The sequence below is a fragment of the Balaenoptera musculus genome, chromosome X, assembly GCF_009873245.2.
Source record: "Balaenoptera musculus isolate JJ_BM4_2016_0621 chromosome X, mBalMus1.pri.v3, whole genome shotgun sequence".
Classification (NCBI taxonomy): Eukaryota; Metazoa; Chordata; class Mammalia; order Artiodactyla; family Balaenopteridae; genus Balaenoptera; species Balaenoptera musculus.
This window is the reverse complement of record NC_045806.1, coordinates 46,489,747-46,512,188: the sequence shown is the minus strand read 5'-3', so window position 1 is coordinate 46,512,188 and position 22,442 is coordinate 46,489,747. Positions and strand designations below refer to the sequence as shown.

The 22,442-nt window shown below is 46.9% G+C and overlaps 1 protein-coding gene across 7 annotated transcripts in view; it reads right to left on the bottom strand.

The window, feature by feature from the left end:
• GNL3L (G protein nucleolar 3 like) overlaps positions 1–22,371 on the bottom strand; it is a 35,574-nt gene extending 13,203 nt beyond the window's left edge. Inside the window, exons 1-14 of one of the 7 annotated variants that reach the window (XM_036839184.1) lie at positions 22,223–22,324; positions 19,912–19,979; positions 17,873–17,929; positions 12,858–12,919; positions 11,937–12,044; positions 11,079–11,195; positions 10,253–10,336; positions 9,562–9,697; positions 8,533–8,636; positions 6,351–6,495; positions 4,257–4,344; positions 3,596–3,770; positions 3,367–3,509; positions 2,922–3,058 (exon numbers count right to left, since the gene is read on the bottom strand). In XM_036839184.1, the coding sequence (XP_036695079.1) occupies positions 2,922–3,058; positions 3,367–3,509; positions 3,596–3,770; positions 4,257–4,344; positions 6,351–6,495; positions 8,533–8,636; positions 9,562–9,697; positions 10,253–10,312 (988 nt within the window). In that variant the 5' untranslated portion in view covers positions 10,313–10,336; positions 11,079–11,195; positions 11,937–12,044; ... (2 more) ...; positions 19,912–19,979; positions 22,223–22,324. The other 6 variants (XM_036839180.1, XM_036839181.1, XM_036839183.1 and 3 more) reach the window with 6 other exon arrangements.
• Positions 22,372–22,442: the final 71 nt, after the last annotated feature.

Genomic DNA, 22,442 nt, shown 5'->3' with positions numbered 1-22,442 from the left:
TATGAAATTAGAACACTCCCTGACACCATGCACAAAAATAAACTCCAAATGGATTAAAGACCTAAGTGTAAGGCCAGACACTATCAAACTCTTAGAGGAAAACATAGGCAGAACACTCTATGACATACATCACAGCAAGATTCTTTTTGACCCAGCTCCCAGAGAAATGGAAATAAGAACACAAATAAACAAATGGGACCTAATGAAACTTAAAAGCTTTTGCACAGCAAAGGAAACCATAAACAAGACCAAAAGACAACCATCAGAATGGGAGAAAATATTTGCAAATGAAGCAACTGACAAAGGATTAATCTCCAAGATTTACAAGCAGCTCATGCAGCTCAATAACAAAAAAACGAACAACCCAATCCAAAAATGGGCAGAAGACCTAAATAGACATTTCTCCAAAGAAGATATACAGATGGCCTACAGACACATGAAAGAATGCTCAACATCATTAATCATTAGAGAAATGCAAATCAAAACTACAATGAGATATCATCTCACACCGGTCAGAATGGCCATCATCAAAAAATCTAGAAACAATAAATGCTGGAGAGGGTGTGGAGGAAAGGGAACACTCTTGCACTGTTGGTGGGAATGTAAATTGATACAGCCACTATGGAGAACAGTATGGAGGTTCCTTAAAAAACTACAAATAGAACTACCATACGACCCAGCAATCCCACTACTGGGTATATACCCTGAGAAAACCATAGGTCAAAAAGTGTCATGTACCACAATGTTCATTGCAGCTCTATTTACAATAGCCAGGACATGGAAGCAACCTAAATGTCCATCGACAGATGAATGGATAAAGAAGATGTGGCACATATATACAATGGAATATTACTCAGCCATAAAAAGAAATGAAATGGAGGTATTTGTAATGAGGTGGATGGAGTTAGAGACTGTCATACAGAGTGAAGTAAGTCAGAAAGAGAAAAACAAATACAGTATGCTAACACATATATACGGAATCTAAGGAAAAAAAAAAAAAAAAAAAAAGGCCATGAAGAACCTAGTGGCAAGACGGGAATAAAGACACAGACCTACTAGAGAATGGACTTGAGGATATGGGGAGGGGGTGGGGTGAGATGGGACAGGGTAAGAGAGTGTCATGGACATATATACACTACCAAATGTAAAATAGATAGCTAGTGGGAAGCAGCCGCATAGCACAGGGAGATCAACTCGGTGCTTTGTGACCACCTAGAGGGGTGGGATGGGGAGGGTGGGAGGGAGGGAGATGCAAGAGGGAAGAGAAATGGGAACCTATTGTATATGTATAACTGATTCACTTTGTTATAAAGCAGAAGCTAACACACTATTGTAAGGCAATTATACTTCAATAAAGATGTCTAAAGAAAAAAAAAAAAAAAGAAAAAAAAAAAATTAATTAATTAATTAATTAATTTTTAAAAAAATGGCAGCTACTGGGATTCCCTCCCCAGGACCGGGCCTCTCTCCCTCTCTCTCTGGTGCCTTGCCTAGAGCTGGCCTCCACTGCAAACTACAAATGTGTCCATTGTCCTGGGCCCACACTACCTTCCCACCTCTTCTAAACTTTGCCCCATCCCCTTCCCTGGGCCTCTAATCCCTAATCACTCTTCAAGATTCAACACTAGGGCAACTAGGAAATTCTCACTATTAACCACTCCCTCTTCTCAATTTCCGGGATCTCAATCTTTTGCCAAAGTACATTCTCACTGCCAGAGCCCCGCTTGCCCTCACACACAGCCACAGTCAAGCATCATCATAAAAATGTGAGCACTAATTCCTCCCAACTACCCACTTGATAGAAAAGCAAAGTTCAGAACGAGGGCTGACTTGCCTAAAGCCACATGGGGGTAGGTAAGCCTCTTGTCCTCATTTGTAATCCAAGCACACTAAAAGGCCCAGAGAAGGAAAGCTATTGGCCCTCAAGAGAAACAGGGTAACTAGAAGCCAGGCCAGCCAAGGCTTTCTCCACTACCCCAGAGTGTCCACAGACAGGCCCAGAGAGCACCAGGCACCTTTCTTGGGTGGGGTAGAGAAGAAAGGAGCCATCAGCCAGAGCTGCAGATGGTAGAGTATCTGAAGAGAACAAACTTCCTACAGGCGTTTCTGAAAGTCATACCTCTGTACCTCAACAAATAACCATCTTAATAACAGCTAATATTTACCAAGCATGTACTATATGCCAGGCACTGTGTTTTTACATAACAAATAAGTCTTCACAACTATCTTATCAGGTGGGTGCTATTGTCCCCATTTTACAGATGACATCATTGGACATGGAGAGCTTAAGAACTTGTACAGCACCACACAACTAACAAAACTCAGATTTTAATCCAGGCAGTCCATTCTTTTAACCACTTAGATACTGAGTTGGGAGAATCTTCAAAACAAGGCAAGAGAGCTAGTTTGAATGCCACGTCTGCCTGTCAATGACCATGCACCATTTAGCAAATATCACCTTTCTGTGTCTCAGATGCCTCACCTGCCAATGCGGATAAAAGTAAAAATCTAGAAATGGACATGCAATGGCTGTGACAAAACCTGGAGCAAAATGAGAGAAGGGGTTTTTGAGAGGAGTATCTCAGTCCACTCCAGGCCTCAAGAGATGGGGAAAGGAACCTCACACTTCGTAAATACCTCACCATGTTCCAGGTACTTTGCTGATTTTTTTCCTATCTACCAAGAGCCCACAATCAGCTGCCTCCCTACCCCACCCCACCCCCATATTCCCGTGACCCAGATTACAATTCTCCACCTTGTGGGAAAAGACATTAAGGTTAAAGCTAGTTAAACAGGTTTCCCCAAGCCAGAGTAGAGCCAGAGCAGGGGGTGGTCAAATGTGGGACCTGTAGTCAGGTCTGTGTGGCTCCACTAGGGCAGGACCACGTGCCAGGCAGGCCAACCTACTCGCCCTTACTTACATTCCATGGTGTCCTCATTGGCCTGCTCGGTATCCTCAATGTCGAAGACCTCAGTCATCTCCTTAACAATCTCAGCACTGAGATGGGCAGGCAGAGTGTGGGTGGAGGGTGGGAGTGTATAGAAGCTGATCTTCCCGCTGAATTGGGAGGTGGGAAGAAATTGGTGATCTCATTAAGACAACAAATGACCAATCAAAGAGAGAATGAGTTCTCAGGTCAGAAACAGTGAGGGACAACTAGAAAACCCAGACAGTTGCTTCTGAACAAGAGGTTGAGCTGCTGGATAATCACTGGGCATAAGTTGCCAAGCAGGATGTGACCTGGTGCCTTGGACTTCCTTACCCAAGAAGTTAGGCTGCCCCGCCGCTGCAGTGAACACAGATGATCCCCTTTGTGGAGTCTGACTCCCAGCAGGCTTCACCCTTACGCCTAGCCCCCTCCTCACCTCACCCAGTCAGCCAGGACAGCTTTGGCTGCCTGCTCCTGACTGTATATGCCCCCCTTCTTCTTCTTCCCCAAGCGGTGGGCCACTGCAGTCAGAAAGTGCTCAGTGGTCTGGAACCCAGAGACACCGTAATAGCTGGAAATCTGGTGAAGAGAGGAAGAAGAGAAATCATGAGGAAGAACGAAGGGCCCTTGGAGCAGGGTAGGACATACGCAAGAGGCCCGCGTACCTCCTCCAGGTTGCAGCGCTGCAGAATGGTCTCCACTGGGGTCACAGGATCCGCCAGCTTCTGCACACGAATGCAGTTGCACAGGATGGTGCCCACCTCCGAGTTGGGTCCTGGGACAATGCCCGGGGCATCCAGCAGCCTGATGAATTTGTCCAGGTAGACCTCCTGCATGAACCTGGGGCGGGAGAGGGGAGATAGGAGGACACAGGATGGTGATAAGCCCAGATGTGCCTGGCATCCTCTAGGCTCCAAGCACCCAGTTGAGAGAAGGGGTGGGACAGATGGCACACAGATGAAGATGGAGAGATGTGGGGTCTGATTCTAGTCTAACCTCCACCACCAGGGACTGAGCTGCAGGACCACAGGCAAGCTTCTGACTCTCTGAGCCTGCTGCTTCACCGAGGAAGTGGAGCTGCTTATTCAGAGCCCAATCTTGCATGGTGTCGGGGAGGCTTCAAGGAGCTAAGTGGGGGAGACACCCAGCTGGGTGCCTGGCCCACAGCCAGGGTGTGCCAGGTAAATGAGGGCTATTAGTGAGACTCCCATGCCCAGGGAAGAATCAAAGGCTAGTCCAAGATAAGGGACAGGGGCTGAAGGCGTGGGAGTTGGGGGAATGGTAGGGTGAAGGATCTGTGAAGTGGGGGAGCAGGCAGGTGCTTACTTGGTGACCCCAGGAACGGCTCCCACACTGCACGCACGGCTGCGCTTCAGGCTATTGATCAGGCTGCTCTTCCCAACATTGGGAAGGCCTACAAAGGAGCAGCAGATGGCTCAGGGCAGGAAGGGTCCTCAGGAACATCTGGGACAGCCTGTGTGTGGGAGGCTCAGGCAGGGGCAGTGTGACCAGGCCATGGGGAAGCCAAAAACAGAGCCTGGCCTCCTGCCTTCCCATCCAAGGCCCTGACCAACCCCCTCCATGGCCTTTCTAACCCTCTCCTCCATATGTGAGCACCCTGGCTAGACGTGTCCCTCCCTCTAGATGTGACACCCACCTCCTACCTACAAACAGCCTGGGAAAGACGCTCAATGCAAGGCCTCTGTGACAAAATCCAGTGGAGGGTGGACACTGGGAAATGTTGTAAGACAGAACCATCCATCCTGGTGTATAATTCACCTGGCAGGGGGTGGGGGGAGCTCATCTCCAGATGTCAGTCTCTGAGCAGCTTTCTGCCTGTGGTGCGTGTTTTTTTGTTTGGGCATCTGTGAGCACCTCTCAGCCTATGGATGTCCTTGTCCATTTCTTCCTCACTGGGTCTCTCATTCCCACCATTCTCTTTCTCTGTGTGCTAGAACTTACACATGTACTGCTCCCTCACAGATGTGCCTGTGTATATATATCCCTCGTGTATAGAAGTCTCTGTATATCTTCTGTCTCTTGGTTGTTCTCATTCTAAATACCGCTGCTTTTCCCATTTCTGTCTTTCCCACTCCATCTTTTTCTCTATCATATCTTTCTTTGTCTGTGTATCTAAGCACCTCTTTCTCTGCTGGTTTGTCTCACTGTATCTCATTCTGGCCATTGTCCTTTCTCTCTAATTCTCCCCACCCCACCAATTCTGCCTCTTTGTAATTCCCTCTATGCCAACTCCTCTCAGCTCTTTCTGTACATGTTCCTTCTCTCCATGGGCTTGTCTCTCTACATGTATGTCCTTCCGTACGTGTTCCACTGTGTCTCTTTTTCTCTGTGCCTCCCTAATGCTCTGTCTCTATTTCTCTCTCTATATATATATATATATCCGTCTCATCATAGACGTGTATCTGTCTCTGTGACTCTGGGGCGTGACTACGTCTGAGGGTCGAGTGTATCCAGGCACGTGTCTCTCCGTGGCTCTATTTGATTGGGGAGGGGAAGCGGAGTTGGGTGAGTGTATGGGAAGAGCTTGGTCTGCATGTATTTTGCCTCTGGGTCTGTGCATGTCTCCATACATGTGGAACTGTATGTGTGCATAGGTCTGGGGTGCATTCCTCTGTGTCTGCATCTTTGTTCCTGCCTCTTTCTATGTGTATCTCCCTCTGAATCTCTCTCTATCCCTGTGTTTGACTCACTCATTCTTTCCTTGGGTATGCATGTCTGCCTCTCTACTTACATGGGAGGGTCTCTAGCCCTCTTATGTTTCTCTGCAAGTCTCTGTGCACACGTCTTTGTGATCATATCTCCCTCTCTCTGCATGCCTCTGTCATTCACATGTCTTCCCTTTCCACTCCCCACCAATCCCACCATTTGGCTTCCCAAATCTTCTGTGTCTATTCAGGTATGCAAATCTACACCTTTTTCTCAGTGTCCAGCCTCACTTCCTCTCCCTGCGGGTCTATCTCTGCCTCTCTCAATTTCCCTGTTCCCTTCCCACCAGCCTTCCCTCAGTACCCTGGGTTCCAGGTTTGAGCCTCAGCTCTGCCTTGTCTCACCCAGGGCTGAGCCCTACAAGTCCCTTTCCCGCCTCTGAGCCCCAGTGTTCTTATCTATGAAAGGGAGATGTTCACCCCTCCCTCCCACAGCTCTGGTAGAATGAGATGGGGCCAACTCCAAGCCTGGCCCCGCACATTTGGTCCATGGTTCTAACACTCAAACCACGGTGGTGATCCTGAGTATGCCTTCCCACGTCCACCTATCCAAATTACACATCACAAGACCCTTCCTGAACAGCTCCTCTCCTCCCCCCACAAAAGTAACATGAAGTTCCCAGAATCCTTTGTCCCAATGAAGCCCCTGCACAAGGAAGAAGCCTGGGTCCCATGACCTCCCCCAAGGCCTTACCCACAACACCCACACGGATATGGGTGCGTACTTCACCCAGGCGGCAATAGTTCCCCAGAACCCTCATGAGATTTTCAGCTCCAAAGCAGGCTTTGCTTTTCAGCAATGACTCAGAGGCTTGATCCACTGGCACACTGCAGCGATTCTGGAAAATGAGGGGTATTATAGAAGAGGCATCAGGTGGGAGATGTAGTCTCAGCTCAGATTTCCAACTTTCAGGGCCGCTTCCCTGTGATCACTGAGACCCCCAGCCTGAAGCAGAGGGCTTCTCACACAGGCCCTGAATACCTGCCATTTCCCTGCTTCCACAAGGCCTATTTTTCCACTGTCTTTGCATCTCCAGTCTTCTCTGTCCCTGCCTGTCTCTTGCCTCCCTCAGCAGGGGCAGGATAGCATCCTTGCCTCTAGGCAGGCCAGGTTTAAGTTCAGCTCTGCCTCTCACAGGCGTGTGCCTGGCAAATTCTGATTCCATTCTCTGGGCCTCAGTTAACCTTGCCTACACAATGGGGACGTTTACCTCCCTGTCTGTGGAGAGAAGAGATAGTGCCTGGCCCACATAAAGTCTACCTTCCCTTGATTCCTCACACAGGACAAGGCCATTTCGGCCTCCGTCTCCTTACTCCTGATGCTACCTCCTCTGCCTAGAATGCCCTTTCAGCTCTTCTTCTGTCCTTATTTACCCACCACAATACTTCAAAATAGGAACTGACTTAAATATCTATTAATAAGAAACAGATTAAGGAGCTATATCCTTGAAGTGGAACACAAATGAAAGAAAGCTGTTAAAAAAGGATGCTTATCACATTTTTGCCATGAAAAAGGCCAAAAAATTATAAAGGAGATATCATGTTTCTCCCAGATGAACAAAGATTTAAATGTTTAATGATATCAAATGTTGGCAAGGGTGTAGGGAAAAAAGCCCTCTCACACAGTCATCTATCCCATTAGTGGGAAGATAAATTGGTACAGCCACTGAGGGGTGGGGGTGGAGGAGGTGGGGTGCTGGGGAGCAATTTGTCAGTGACTAGGAAAATGTAAAATGCAAAAAGCCTATGACCCAGCCACTCTACCTCTCAGTGCCCAACCTACACAAACACTTGCCCACTAGCCAACACTTGTAAGGGTACATGTTGTAGTACCGGTTATAATGATAAAAAAAATTGGAAACTAATTTTATTTAGCATCAAAAAGGTAGAACTCTATAGAAAGATCTTCAAGGAAAAAAAAAAACGCAGGATGACATATATGATACCCGCAAACACTATTTTCTCTTTATAAACACATCCACATATAATATAAAGCACAGAAAAACATCTGGAAGGATACACACCAAACTAACAATGGTGGTTACTTCTGGGTATGGATAAAAGAGATTGGAATTAGAGGTACCAGAGTAAGGATATTCAAGCTTCATCTATACAGTTGGCCCTTGAGCAACACGGGTTTGAACAGCACAGGTCCATTTATACGCAAATTTTTTTCACTAGTAAATACTACAGTACTACATGATTCGCAGTTGGTTGCATCTGCAGATACAGAACTGCAGATATGAAGGGCCAACTATAAGTTATACACGGATTTTCCATTGTGCAGAAGGTGGATGTCCCTAACCCCTGTTTAGTTCAAGGGTCAACTGTAATTGTTTTTATTTTTTCTACTTTATTTTTTTAAATAAATAAGTTTTATACCTGGTGCAAAACTGAAAAAAATATGTCCCCCAGGGGGCTTCCCTGGTGGCGCAATGGTTGAGAATCCGCCTGCCAATGCAGGGGACACGGGTTCGAGCCCTGGTCTGGGAAGATCCCACATGCCGCGGAGCAGCTGGGCCCGTGAGCCACAACTACTGAGCCTGCGCGTCTGGAGCTTGTGCTCCGCAACAAGAGAGGCCACGATAGTGAGAGGCCCGCGCACTGCGATGAAGAGTGGCCCCCGCTTGCCACAACTAGAGAAAGCCCTCGCACAGAAACGAAGACCCAACACAGCCAAAAAAAATTAATTAATTAATTATTTTTTTTTAAAAAAGTCCCCCAGGACCCAGTTTCTCTCCATCGCAACAACAAATGTTTCTGTATACTTTAATATCTTACATTGAAAACGCATTTCCATGTTAATGATATAATTAGAAAACAGTGTAGCCCCAGGCTACCCTGAAAGAGGCTAGATGTCCCTGGCCCCAGCTTACCAGGTTTTTGACCTGATGCTGGGTGCTGGCCTTGAAAGCTACGACTGGCAGCTCATTCCGAAGGTATTCCAGCCACTTCTCCACAACCTCCTTGGGGACCAGGTCTGGGGAAAATAGGAACAGAGAGGACTGGAAAGGAGAACATCACCTCAATGGCTCACTCCAAAGATGCAGCCACCCACATCCAAGACTTGGCCCACCTCCTGCCAACAGATATCTCCCTAGCACTGACAGTCCCTGTCCAGTCCCCAGGTTAGAGTTAGAAAGGACAGTCTAGTCTAGGGGACCAGTAGGCCCTCCCTGAGGAGACCTCTGTTTCCTCAAGGAGAATGGGTAACCAGCTGTATGGTCCTAGATGCCTTCCTTCCAGACCAGGGGGCCCAGGGTACCAGAGGCCTCCCAAAGACTATGCTTCCCATCCCCTCCCTGGATCATTCTAGGTTGGGCCAAATGTCAAGAATAACCTTGACAAAAATGGCTACCATTTATGAAGAACTGAACATGTATGTACCAAGCACTTTATCATTAATTCTCCAACAATCCTGTGAGATTGGGACAATCACAGCCCATTTTACACCTAGAGAAACAGAAGCTCTCAGGTGACATGACTTGTCCAAGATCCCAGAGAAAACAGACAGCAAAACTGGGATAAGATCCAGACCTGAGTGACTCGTGAGCCGATGTGCTCTTCTGCCCCAGTGTCTGGGTTCCAGCTTGGGAGAGAAGAGGAACTCTCCATGGTTGGCCAGTCACAGATAAAGCTCAAAATGGCAAAAACAGGGGACTGAAAGGCAGACAGGCTTTAACTCCACTCCCAACTTCTGCTGTACTGTGTGTGTGGTGTGTGTGTATTTAGACAAGTGACTTCACCTCTCAAATCCCTGGCTTTAAAAACTCGAACAAGAATTCCTACCTCACACAACTGTTATGGATACCACTGAGTTGCTGGGTGTCAGGGTCTGGTCCAAGCTAGTTTTTCAACAAGGCCTGGCCCCTGCCTTGCCCTACCCAATACTGCCCAACACCCACCAATCTTGTTCAAGATCAGGACCAGCTTCTTGTTGCCTTCTGCCTGCAGGACAGTCTCCTCCATTTGGAAGCAGCGGCAGCCCAATGGGTCCCTGGCATCCAGGACTTCTAGAATCACATCAGAGTATTCCACCACCTGTAGGGCAGGGAATGAGGGATGAAGGCAGGGAAAGAACTGGGTAGCAATCAACAGGCCCATGAAAGAAGAGGTCTCCATCTTAGGAAAAACAGAAGCAGAGAGGAGACAGGACTGGATTGATGCCCTCCCTAAAGGACCTTAAGAAATGCGCCCCCGGGACTTCCCTGGTGGCGCAGTGGTTAAGAATCCGCCTGCCAGTGCAGGGGACACGGGTTCAAGCCCTGGTCCGGGAAGATCCCACATGCCGCAGAGCAACTAAGCCCGAATGCCACAACTACTGAGCCTGCGCTCTAGAGCCCACAAGCCACAACTACTGAGCCCGTGTGCCACAGCTACTGAAGCCCGCATGCCTAGAGCCTGTGATCCGCAATAAGAGAAGCCACCACAATGAGAAGCCCACGCACGGCAGAGAAGTGAGAAGCCCACGCACGAAGAGCAGCCCCCGCTCGCTACAACTAGAGAAAGCCCGTGCACAGCAACAAAGACCCAATGCAGCCAAAAAATAAATAAATGAATAAAAATTTTTTTAAAAAAAGAAATGGGCCTCCATACCTTACGGAACTCCTTGTAATAAGCCTTCCTTGTGGCTTCATCATCCAACTGAGGAAACATATTTAATTCCTCCAAAACTTCCTCCTAAAGGGAAAAAAAGACAATGGTCCAGGGCAGGAAAGAGAGTGAGAGCTGTCTTTGGCAACCATGGGAGGCTGGGAGAGCCATGTGAGTCCCAGACCACCAAAGAGCAGCTTGTATCAGCCAACAAAGCCAGGAACTAGAAGAAGAAAGGATAGACCCACATGGTCCATGTGTGTGCCTATTTGTAAGTGTGTGTTCGAGCACCAGCTAGAGGCCTGGGATTGCACCTGAGTGTATAAGGGAGGAATGTAAGAGGGAGGTATAAGTGAGAAAAACAATCTATGGGGAATGTGAGATGGAGGAAGCAAAATGTGTACTTTATATTAGAAAAGGAACTTTGAGTTGGAAAGTATATATTCTGTGAGATGCGAATATATTCTAGAAAGGCAGTAAGAAGTCCTAGAAAGAAGATGACTCTTCTCTTAACTTTCCCCTCACGTTCTCACTCCTTCTCTCCCCCTGTCCCCTAGTCCAGCGCCTCCCCACTCCCAAACCCCAGTCTTTGGGTTCCAGCTTGGGAGAAAGGACCTAACCAGGGTTGTCCAGTCACAGATAAGGCTCTTCACCTCCCTCTTACCCTCCCTCCATGTCCCTACTGTCTCCCATCCTCTCTGAACTGATTCCCTACTCCCCCTCCAACAATCTCACACCCTTCCTCTTTCCTTTTCACAGATCAATGGCAAAAGATGCTTTTGAGCGAACCCACACCAGTCCTACCCAGGGGCAAAGACTGCTCTCTTACCTTGCGCTCAAACTCCTTCTGGCGTCGCAGGACATCCTGACAATAGCTTTCAATGGTCCTGCGTCGGTGTCTCTCTTGCTCCCGGGCAGCCTGCTGCTTCTCCCGCACGTCCTCAACCTAACAAGTGAACGCACACCAGGGCTGTAGCTGACTAGGTCTGCAGTCTAAGGGAGGGATGGAAGACCAAGAGTAACAGGGAGCAGGTGACAGAGGGAGAAAACAGTGTGACATGGCACAGGTGGGAGGAGCAGGGATACAGGAAGGGAGAAGATATGACAGCAAGAGATAAGGGGTTTGAGAGAAAGAAAAAGACAAAGAGATGAAGAAAGGGAAAGCATGGCAGACACTAATACAAGGAAGGTATGTGAAGCTGAGAGAGAATGTGTTCTAGGCAGCGGGAAGCACTTAAGACCAGAGAGGAAAAGAAAACAAGGTCCTGGGATGCTCCATCATTTACAGAGCAGCAAAAGAGACTGTAGAAAAGAAAGAAGGACATCCAGGAGAGTGAGATGACAGGAAAGCCAAAGTGAGAGTGTTTCAAAAAAAAAATCATGGTCTCAAATGCTGAGAATTTGAATAAGATGAGGGAAGAAAGCTATCCATGAGTCTGATATCAGAGAACATGCTGGTGAGGCTGGCAGGGGTCATTCCAGTGGAGCAATGAGAACATAAACCAGACAGCCATGGACTGGGAGGTGAGCAAATGGAGACACTAAATCAAGTATCAAGGCAACCGCCCTCTCTTCCCCTTTCCACAAACAGCCTCGACAACCCTAACAGTTCTGGCCTTTGCCTTTCAACATTTCTGTGGACCTGGCAGTCAAGCCAGGTCCTCTCTCTCCAAGGGAAAGGGCTTACCCTCTTCTTCTTTAATTCAGCCTTCCGACTGGCATGATCATTGGAGTGAACAAACTGGGGAGCGGAGGCTACTTTGGTGGCTGCTTTCTTCCCATTCTGCTTTGCAGGCTGGTCACCACACAACAGGGAAAAAATGAACAGACCTAATGAACCCATGGAAATTACCCTTCCCAGGGGGTGTTAAAGCTGCTCAGAAGTGTAGTTGTTGGGGGAAAGAGGAGAGAAGCAAACAAAAAGGGCTCTGTCCCCAGAGGTCTGCCCATCTGACTAGAGAGAGACCCTTCTTCCCCTAGCCAGGCAGGGACGTGCAGCCCTTGGAACAACAGTACCAGCATCACCTAGGCACTTGTTAGAAATACCAATTATCAGATGCCAAGACAGACCTACCAAATCAGAAACGCAAGGGTAGAGCCCAGCAATCTGTGTTTTAACCAGCCCTCCAGGTGATTCTGGAGGGCTAGTTAAAGTTTGAGAACTGCTGCTCTGACCCAAGTCCTACTTGTCCACAACTTTCCCAGCAGGACCAGGAGATCCAGGAGCTGGGGCCAAAGACTGTTTGAACCTCCCTCCTCTCCATGAGCAATAGGGACTTGGGAATTAGACAGACTCAAGTCCTAGCTGTGCTACCTTGAACCTAAGAACTTTCTCACTGAGGCTCAGTTTCTTCATCTAAAAAATAGGATGATGACAATCCCTAACCAAGGTAAACCAAGCACAAAGCAGTGTATGGCTTGTGGTGGGAACTTAATAAATACTGCTACTTTTCTGCTGAAGCCACCCAGAGAGGGAGGGAAAGCCAGATCTACTGATTCCAATGCAGTGCTCTGTTTGGAGTCACCCAATATCTACCTGGTTTTGTGGGCCTCTTCTAGGGTGGGCAACCTGTTCCTGACCTTGTCGCCAACAACGGGTATACCTTACCTGAGTGTGGAACCAACTTATCTTCTTGCGGCCTTTGGAACTTTTACCTGGCTTTTTATTTTCTAAAGAAAAAAAAAAAAGCCATCATCCACCTACCCAACATTTGTTGAACCTTAATGGAGGTCAGGCCACACTGGGAACCTAAGGAAGCCTCAGACACCATGTCTGTCTAGGCGCACAAGACAGACACGGAGCTGGCAGCAACAGTGTCAGAGGAGGTACTGGATATAAATGTTTGGGGTATTCAGTGCAAACTGAAACAATTCTTAAGGGAATCCTGTGAAGAGAGCAACTTGAATGTGCGCTTCTGACTCCTCTTTCTCTCTCCCAACTTCTAGCTGGGGCAGCTCAACAATTTTGGCACCAGGCTGAGGTGGGGGGCTGGTAGCATGGGAAAGTGGTCTGAGGGTTAGGGTTAGGGTTAGGGACCCTGGTTAGTCCCTGGTTAGGGACTCTGAGGAGTCCCAGCCAGCTAAGCCAGAGTAGATGCCCTCAGCACATGGGGAGAGAACTGTCCCTTCCTGCTAACCCTGCTCATGTCATTGCCTCCAAAGGGAATTGCACTACACAGCTAAACTGAAACCTCCCTTTGATTTAAGGAGGAGAGAGTTCACCTTCTACAATCATGCCTTAACAAAGCCCAGGAACTTAAGGGGCCTCTTCCCACTTCAATGAGGAGTCCCGTCTGTCATCTCCTTCACAGCTGGCCTCTCAGAAAGAAAGGCTTCCCTTAATTCTCACCATTTGCAAGGGGGCTAAAGGAATTCTTACAGGGGGAGGTTCTGGAAGGTCAGGATATATGCTACAAACAAATATAGGAGCAGCTTGAGATTATCAGAGAACAGGCTCCCCAATCACACTAGGTGGTTCACACCAAAGCAGAGTTAATGTAGGAAACAGAGGATTTAAATACTACTGCAGGACTTCCCTGGTGGCACAGTGGTTAAGAATCTGCCTGCCAACACAGGGGACACGGGTTCGAGCCCTGGTCTGGGAAGATCCCACATGCTGCGGAGCAACTGAGGCCGTGTGCCACAACTACTAAGCCTGTGCCCTAGAGCCCGTGAGCCACAACTACTGAGCCCATGCGCCACAACTACTGAAGCCCGCATGCCTAGAGCCCATGCTCTGCAACAAGAGAAGCCACCGCAATGAGAAGCCCGCGCACCACAACAAAGAGTAGTCCCCACTTGCTGCAACCAGAGAAAAGCCTGTGCGAGGCAACAAAGACCCAACACAGCCAAAAACAATTTTTTAAATAAATTAAATAAATAAATAAATACTACTGCAAGTTCTTAAAGAGATTCAAGAAGATACTTCAAATGAACTATGTGAGAAAAAGATTCCCAAAATTTGATATTGAATAAAAATTCAATTGATGTAGTGAAAAACTGAAGAGACATTACTAATAACCAAATTAATGAGCTAGAAGGTCAAGGGAAGAGCTTGCTTAAAACAGGACAAAAATCCAAAGAAAAGTAAAAACAGGGGCTTCCCTGGTGGCGCAGTGGTTGGGAGTCCTCCTGCCGGTGCGGGGCACTCGGGTTCAGGCCCTGGTCCGGGAGGATCCCACATGGCCCGGAGCGGCTGAGCCCGCGAGCCACAACTGCTGGGCCCGCGCGCCACAACTTAAAAAAAAAAAAAGTAAAAACAGAAAAAGGAGAATGGACTCAGGAGAGCTAGTATCTAAATTAAAAGGAGTTCCGGAAAGAGAAAAGATACAAATGGAGAAGCAATTATTTTTTAAAATAATAGATGAAAGTTTCCCAAGTTGAAAACAGGATTGAGGCTTCAGACTAGAAAGGCGCATAGAGCATCAAGATTAACAAAAAAGACATATGCCCTGGGCATACACTGATGAAATTTCTGAACTCCAAGGATAAAGAGAAAATCTTGTAAACTTCCAAATAGAAGGCATTCCCAACAAAGGTGAGAGAAGCAGACAGCCTTCTCAAATCCACAATTCTGAACACTTAAGACAGAAGAATAACCATTACAAAGTACTGAGACAAGGGACCGTGTTCCAAGCTAAATTCTTATAACTGATCAATATATCACTCTTACGTGAAGGTAAAAGACAGACGTGCAAAGATTACCACCTGTGTTCCCTTTCTGGTAAAACTACTTGAGGAAGTATACCAGCAAAAATAAGCATAAAATCATGCTAAAGGTCTCACTTTGGAAGAGTAGAGCAAAAATAGTTATTTAACTTTGGTAAAGTGATAGAAAAATTTAGTTATGCTTGATATAAATATGAATGCAATTACCAACATAATTTTAAGTCCTGGTGGAGGATTTTTTTAACTTGTTAAACTTTTTAAAATAAGGGAATAAGAAGAAACAAACAAAAAATATAAAATAAGATGGTAAAAATCAGACCAAACATATTAGTTATCATAATGAATGTGAATGGACCGAATTTCCCCGTAACAAAAAAAAATCAGATCCCAAGTCTCCTTTTCTTCCAAAGTACTCATGTTGCAATGAAAAGAATGTGAGGTTTGGAAGGAACCAGGTCTGGCCATTTTACTCAACAATTTGCATCGGCCTAACTTCCCTGGAAAATGAGGGCCTGCACTGGATACAGGCACACGATGAAAGAAAATACATCACTTAAAGTGGGGAAAAACACCTGCTTCAGAGAGGAGAAGGAGGGGGGAGGAGAAGCGAGGAAGAGGGTAGGGGTGCAGTCACCACTCACAACACTGCAACACCCAGGAGCCGCTGTTACTGTTTTTTAATAGCTTCAGAGAGAAAACAGCTACCATTTTTTAGCCAGCCATACCTAGGTTCCTGTTCTGGCTCAATAACTACCTAGCTATATGACCTTGAAGAATTTCCTTAAATCTCTCTGACCACCAATATCTCCATCCACCAACTCTCATATCAATACTCAAAGGTGGATCTCTCCATTCATCCATCATCTCCCATACTCTCACCCCACTACATCCCTGTATCCCCAGCCTGGCAGTGACTCTGCCCCCATCCTCCATCTACCCCTGCATCCGACTTCCCACTATGCCCTCTGAAACTCCCACTTGGGAGATCAGCACTCCCCTAATTCTTCCATCTTTTCTTGGGAACAATTCCTCAACCTCCTGCCTTAATAGAGACTCAGCTCTCCCCTGAGGACACTGCTTCACCTGCAGGCCTGAAAGGTGGCTATTAGTTTACATGAACATGAATACCTTGGAGCCAGTAGGTACAGGAGGCATCTTGCAGACTCACCACTGCCAAACCAATTTCTCCCTCTTGTTAAAAAAGAGGGGGGAGGGCTTCCCTGGTGGCGCAGTGGTTGAGAATCTGCCTGCCAATGCAGGGGACACGGGTTCGAGCCCTGGTCTGGGAAGATCCCACATGCCGTGGAGCAACTGGGCCCGTGAGCCACAATTACTGAGCCTGCGCATCTGGAGCCTGTGCTCCGCAACAAGAGAGGCCGCGATAGTGAGAGGCCCGCGCACCGTGATGAAGAGTGGCCCCCGCTTGCCACAACTAGAGAAAGCCCTCGCACAGAAACGAAGACCCAACACAGCCATAAAATAAAAAATTAATTAATTAATTAATTAAAAATAAAATTAAAAAAAAAAAGAATCAGAAGAAACATTTAAAAAAAAAAAAGAACACCAGGTTTCTCCTTGAAAAAAAAAAAAAAAAGAGGGGGGAGGGGGGGAATCCTGCTTTTTTTGAGACTGCTGCTATGCCTGTCACCTATGAGTCACTTTTCCTCTTTTATTGAAGCACCTAGCTCATAGCTTTACTTTTTTTTTTCTTAATTATTTTTTTTAATTTTTGGCTGCATTGGGTCTTCGTTGCTGCACGTGGGCTTTCTCTAGCAGAGGCTACTCTTCGCTGTGGTGTACAGGCTTCTCATTGCAGTGGCTCCTCTTGTTGCAGAGCATGGGCTCTAGGTGCACGGGCTTCAGTAGTTGCAGCATGTGGGCTCAGCAGTTGGGGCACACGGGCCTTAGAGCGCACAGGCTTCGGTAGTTGTGGCACGGGGGCTCTAGAGTGCAGGCTCAGTAGTTGTGGTGCACGGGCTTAGTTGCTCCGTGGCATGTGGGATCTCCCCGGACCAGGGATTGAACCCGTGTCCCCTGCACTGGCAGGCGGATTCTTAACCACTGCGCCACCAGGGAAGTCCATAGCTTTACTTTCAACTGAACTCCTGCCATCATCAACCTGGGCAACTTTGGTGATCACTGGGTCCCTTCCAACGCTCAGGTTTCCCACTTCCTTGACATCCCCATTCCATGTAGCCACCTGCCCACCCATTGCTATGGTGACATCTATGATCATCATCTATAACTGCTTGTACTTCAGAAAGCAATCTCAGACACCTCTCTCAACTATCTTCAAGCACATTTGTTCAACCTCCTAGAGACTTCCAAAACACTGGCGCCACTCGATTCTTTATTCAACGGCCACCCCATTTCCCTCCCTGTACAGCTTACATTCCAGTCTGTCATTACGATGGATTACATACCTGTGCCACCAGTCATTGATGGTTGTAAATCTTTTAAATGATAAAACATACCCTCCTTTTTAATAGCCATTCAAAAATGTACAACAGTTGAAACTGTATCTGAACACTCTTTCTAGGGCTTCTCAATAACCTTCCCAGATTTAATCATTATCATTACCATTTGGGTCCAAGGTATCTCTAGCCCAGGGTGTAGGGAGCTGCACCATGAAGCACCTCCCCCATCTTCCACTGCAATCATCCTAGTTAGTCTGATCAAGACTTCAGTTGCAATTTAACAGTGAAAGTCTTTGTTTTGTGTGCACATGTAAAGTTTTTCTATTTAATTTAATGTTCACCATTTTCCCACTAATGCAGATATGTATGATTGTTCTTTAACAGGTAATACAGTCATATGGTTCCAAAGTAAAACCATGTCAGATGTAGAAAACAAACTTATGGTCACCAGTGTGGGAAGGGGGGGAGATAAACTGGGAGATTGGGACTGACATATACACACTACTATATATAAAATAGATAACTAATAACAACCTACCGTATAGCACAGAGAACTCTACTCAATACTCTGTAATGGCCTATGTCGGAAAAGCATCTAAAAAAGAGTGGATATATGTATAACTTATTTACTTTGCTGTACACCTGAAACTAACACAACATTGTAAATCAACTATACTCCAATAAGAATTATGAAAAATAAATAAATAAAAATAAAACCATGTATTCTGAGAGGTCTCCCTCCCACACTTGTCCCTAGCCACTGCAGTCCCCTCACCACAAGAAACCACTTCATTAGTTTGTCATGCATCATTCAGTTTCTTTATGCAAATACAAACATATATTCTTATTTCCCTCCATTTTCTCCCAGGGAAGGTAACATACTATGTACTCCTGTCAGCAACTTGCTTTTTTCACTTAACAAATCCTGGAGATCCTTCCATCTAACAGTTTTTCCATATAATAGTCTTTCCATATACTACTTCCTCATTTTTTTAAACTGCCAGGGTTCCTTTGTATGCATATACTCTATTTCACCAGGTAATTATTGTGTTTTTCATCACTATTAATAATTCTATTACCAATAAAAATTAATTAAAAAAATAATTCTATTATTATCTTGTATTTGATATTCTTAAATAGAGTATAACTAATTTTGTTCACTTTTCTCGTGTTGCATGATAAAATGATTATTTGCTTTTGGTATTAACATAACCAAAGTCTGATTCTTGATGAAATTTTTATGATTATATAAAGTAAGTGATTTTTTTTTCACCAAGCCCTACATAGGCAGGGCCACAATTCACACAGAATACAAGGCCACTGGGTTGCACAATTCTCATCCAGTCTATCCAGTGTGCTATCCAAATGTTATCATTTTCTGCTTGGGCTATAGCAGGATAAAGGCAGGGAAGCACAGAACCAGACCTGTCCTACTGCCTTTGCCTTCCCTCTTACAAGGAAGAGTCCATGTATCACATTTGTTTTCTCCCTCTAGGCTGTAAGCATCCTGGTGGGAGGAGGGGGCATTGAGTTAGCACTACTAATTGAGACATTCTATTGCCTGGCATACAGTAAGTGCCAAATAGCTATGCCTGGTCATGCTGGGCCCTTGGGACACAAAGATGAACCAGATGTCACTGAGAAGTTAACAGTGCTGTGAAAGAGACAGACCCAATCATAGAGTCAACAGCCCTGGTTCCTGTGGGTACACAGACAAGTGGAAACCAAGGGAGGAGGTTAACAGGAGGGATTCCCAGAGGAAATGATGTATAAGTTGAAATCTGAAAAACAAGCAAGAGTTATCCCGTTAAACGATGAGAAGGAAAGGGAAAGAGTCCTGAAGGCAGAAAGAACAGCAATTTATCCACACTGTCTGTTTTATAGGTAAGAAAAATCCAAAGCTCAAGACAGGTCAGACAATAATTCAGTGGCAGACAGTGTATGCATCCTCTGAGGGGCTAAACTCCAAAGAGAAATGAAGGCTGAATCTTTAAAGCTAATACTTACAGAGTGCTTATTATGTGCCAGGCACTGTTCTAAGTGTTCTACCTATTTTAATTCATTAAATCCTCACAACAACACTGTTAGGCAAATACTATTACGTTATTAAGTAGGAACTATTTTTACCCTCCTCTTCCCCCACTAGACTGAAGGTAAGTAACTTGCCCAAGGCCACACAAGTAATAAGTGGAAGAGCTGAGATTCAAACTCAGTCTGGCTCCAGAGTCCATGCTCTTAACCACTAGTACTATCTATGATACCAACTTAAAGGTACAACTTATAAAGAAAAATGCTAGGCTGTGTTGGGGTTATAGGCAGTATAATATGGTATTTACTGCTATTCACCTGCAGTCTCTTTGTCAAGTCACTTAACCTTGCTGAGCTTCAGTTTCCTTATCTGTAAAATGGGTATGGGGGATAAGGGGAGCTGTACCTCAGAAGGAAGTTGGGAAGACAACAATAATACCATACGTAAAAGACAGACTGAATGATCTGGTTCATACTGGGCAATTTTTAAAAATACTATGAATATTCATTAAAGCTTAGGATTGGGAAGGAGTGGTAAAAGAAACTCACTGTGTCTAAGTTTCATCATGATGACTAGCTTGAAAGCAGGTAGATTCAAATCTGCAGGCTTTTTTTTCCTGTTGGAATGGGAGAAGAACCAATTTGAAGACAGAGAGAGGAACTACAATGCTATAAGCCCCTTCTGAACCCCCTGAAGGCAAAATAAAATGTTAAAGAACATGATAAGGAAGCCCTAACAATTAGAGGAATCTGAGAGAAGGCGTTATACTGGAGCTGGCGCCTGGTATGGCTGAGTATAGTTAATTATAATAATAATATTACAGGGAAGGTAGTGTCACACTACCCAAAGGAAAATTAGGTCTAAACCTCTCTTCCTGGGTGGAGTCAGTGCCTCAATGCATCAGATAGGATACCCTAGGTAAGGGACTAGCACTAAACCTCTCTAAGTGGAGAGGGGTATGCAAGGACAATCTGTTTCTACATAGGGTATTAACTGCACCTCTTTTCCCCAAATAGAGGGTTCTATGTCTCATTTACCCTGGAAGTGGGAGGGAAAGACATATCCCAGGAGTCTACCCTGGGGAAAAGGGACCTCAGAATAGGGCTTTTTATCTGTATGTCTATGTGGACTAAGGTCAGTGCAAAATCTTGGGGGACGGGGGAAAAATGTGCACCTGTATGTGTGGCTGGGGTCTGTTCCTTGGTGACAGGGGGGAGGAGGGCAGGATGCCTTTTGTCACTCTACTCCAGGATACAGAGGAACTAGATAAACCGGCACAGTGGCTGTGTGCATCTCCGCTGCATGGGAGAGGAGCACAAGTCTGTACATCTGTAAGTTGTGCAGGGACCGGGGGTGGGGGGGTACGCTGAGTCGCTTTACCCTAGGGAGGGCCATGAGATGGGACTGATATACCGATCTCGACTACAAGGTGACATTAGTGCCATGCTAACAAAGGGGGGAATTATGCAGCTTTGCGTGAATGGGGTCTGCACCTTGCCTGCAGTGGGTTACTCTAGCCCCTTCCATGGGAGATGGGATGGGGCACGATCTGTTTATCTTGTGTACGGGTTGAAGTCAGCAGTGTGTTAATATTGAAGGAAAAGGACCTCTGGTTCTCTGCACGGGGGAGGGGGGAATGCAGCTATACATTCAATGGAACGGCCCTTACAGTAGGTGGTGGTGGTGGGGTTCCTGTGTTTTTTTTTCCTGGATAGGGAGAAAAAGATCTGAGCTCCTCTACCTCGGATAAGGGGGGGAGCCCATATGCACGCACTATGTGGTGATCAGTGATGTCACTGCTTCTCAACGTTGGAGGGCACCTCTCTGCTCCCTTGGGGTCTCTCCTTTCCTACAGTTGGTGATTCTAAATCCTTGGAGAAGGGGGGAGAAGAAGGATGATCTGTGTCTACCTAAAAAAGAGAATAAATCTGAGTCCTTCTTCCCCCGGGGCCCCAGGAGAAGCAGTTCTGACTGTCTCTTCGTGGGTTAAGGTCTGCTGTTGTTTGCTGTGGGGCATTTTTGGTGGGTCAAGCCCTTACAAATTCAGTAAGCCAGCGCCTGGGGAGGAGGTGGTGAGATCTGATTTTCCATAATGGGGACTCACTCTAGCCTAGAAGGGGTAAATCTGCATGCTTCTCTGTGGGATGAGACTTGTGCCTCCAAACACTTAGAGAGGGGTGGTCTACCACCTCTGCAGGAGCGGGGGCGGGGCATCGGTCAGTTAGTTACACGGGGGCGAGGTAGGGAGGTCTCTAGGTCTTGGCGCTAAGGGAAGGAGGCTCACTCCTCTGTATATTAAAATTTCGGAGCTCCTCTATTCTGGTGGTCGGGCGGGGGTGGGGGTAAATACATCAAAGCCTCTGTCCTAAGGGAAAAGGTGCGCGCCGAGGCGGATCTGTGTGCCTTAGCGCCGGTAGAAATCTGCGCCGTTCAGCCTCGTGAGGGAGATGTGTCTCTTTACGGGTGGGGTCGATGTCGCCACACCTTCGGAGTGTCCACGCCTGTCTACACTGGGAAAATACGGAATGGAACCTCACTACCCTAAAAGGAGGAGGGCACTCGACGCTTCTCCACACAAGTGGGGTCTGTAACTCTCCATACAGTGTGTCCAGGGGTCTACACCTGTCCAGATGAGGTGCGTCCGTGCCCCTCTACCCCGCAAGAATGTGTTTGGGCGCATGTCCACAGGCCGAGCAATCCCTGCCTCTCATCCGGGCCCTTCTACCCTGGAAGGAACCCGACTCTTCACCTCTCTATTCCAGGGCAGAGGGCGCCTCGGGTTTCACCTGAAATAGTTGATCCTTTCCGCGCGGCCGGCTGGGTGAGCGCTCACCACGAAAAAAGAGAGTCGTGTCTTACCTCCACTTCCGGCGGAGATCTGAGAAGAGAAGATGGCAGAACACTATCGGCCCACAGGCTGCGCTCGCGGAGTTAGGGTTTGACTTCCGGATCCCAGCCTCGCTGGGAGCGTACCCGGGGGCGGGGCTTAGGATTGACGGCTCGCGCCCTCCCGTCCCTTCCCCGGGGCCGCGCTGGCCCCGCCTCCCGGCCGCTCCGTAAGGTAAGGAAATAGCAGAGG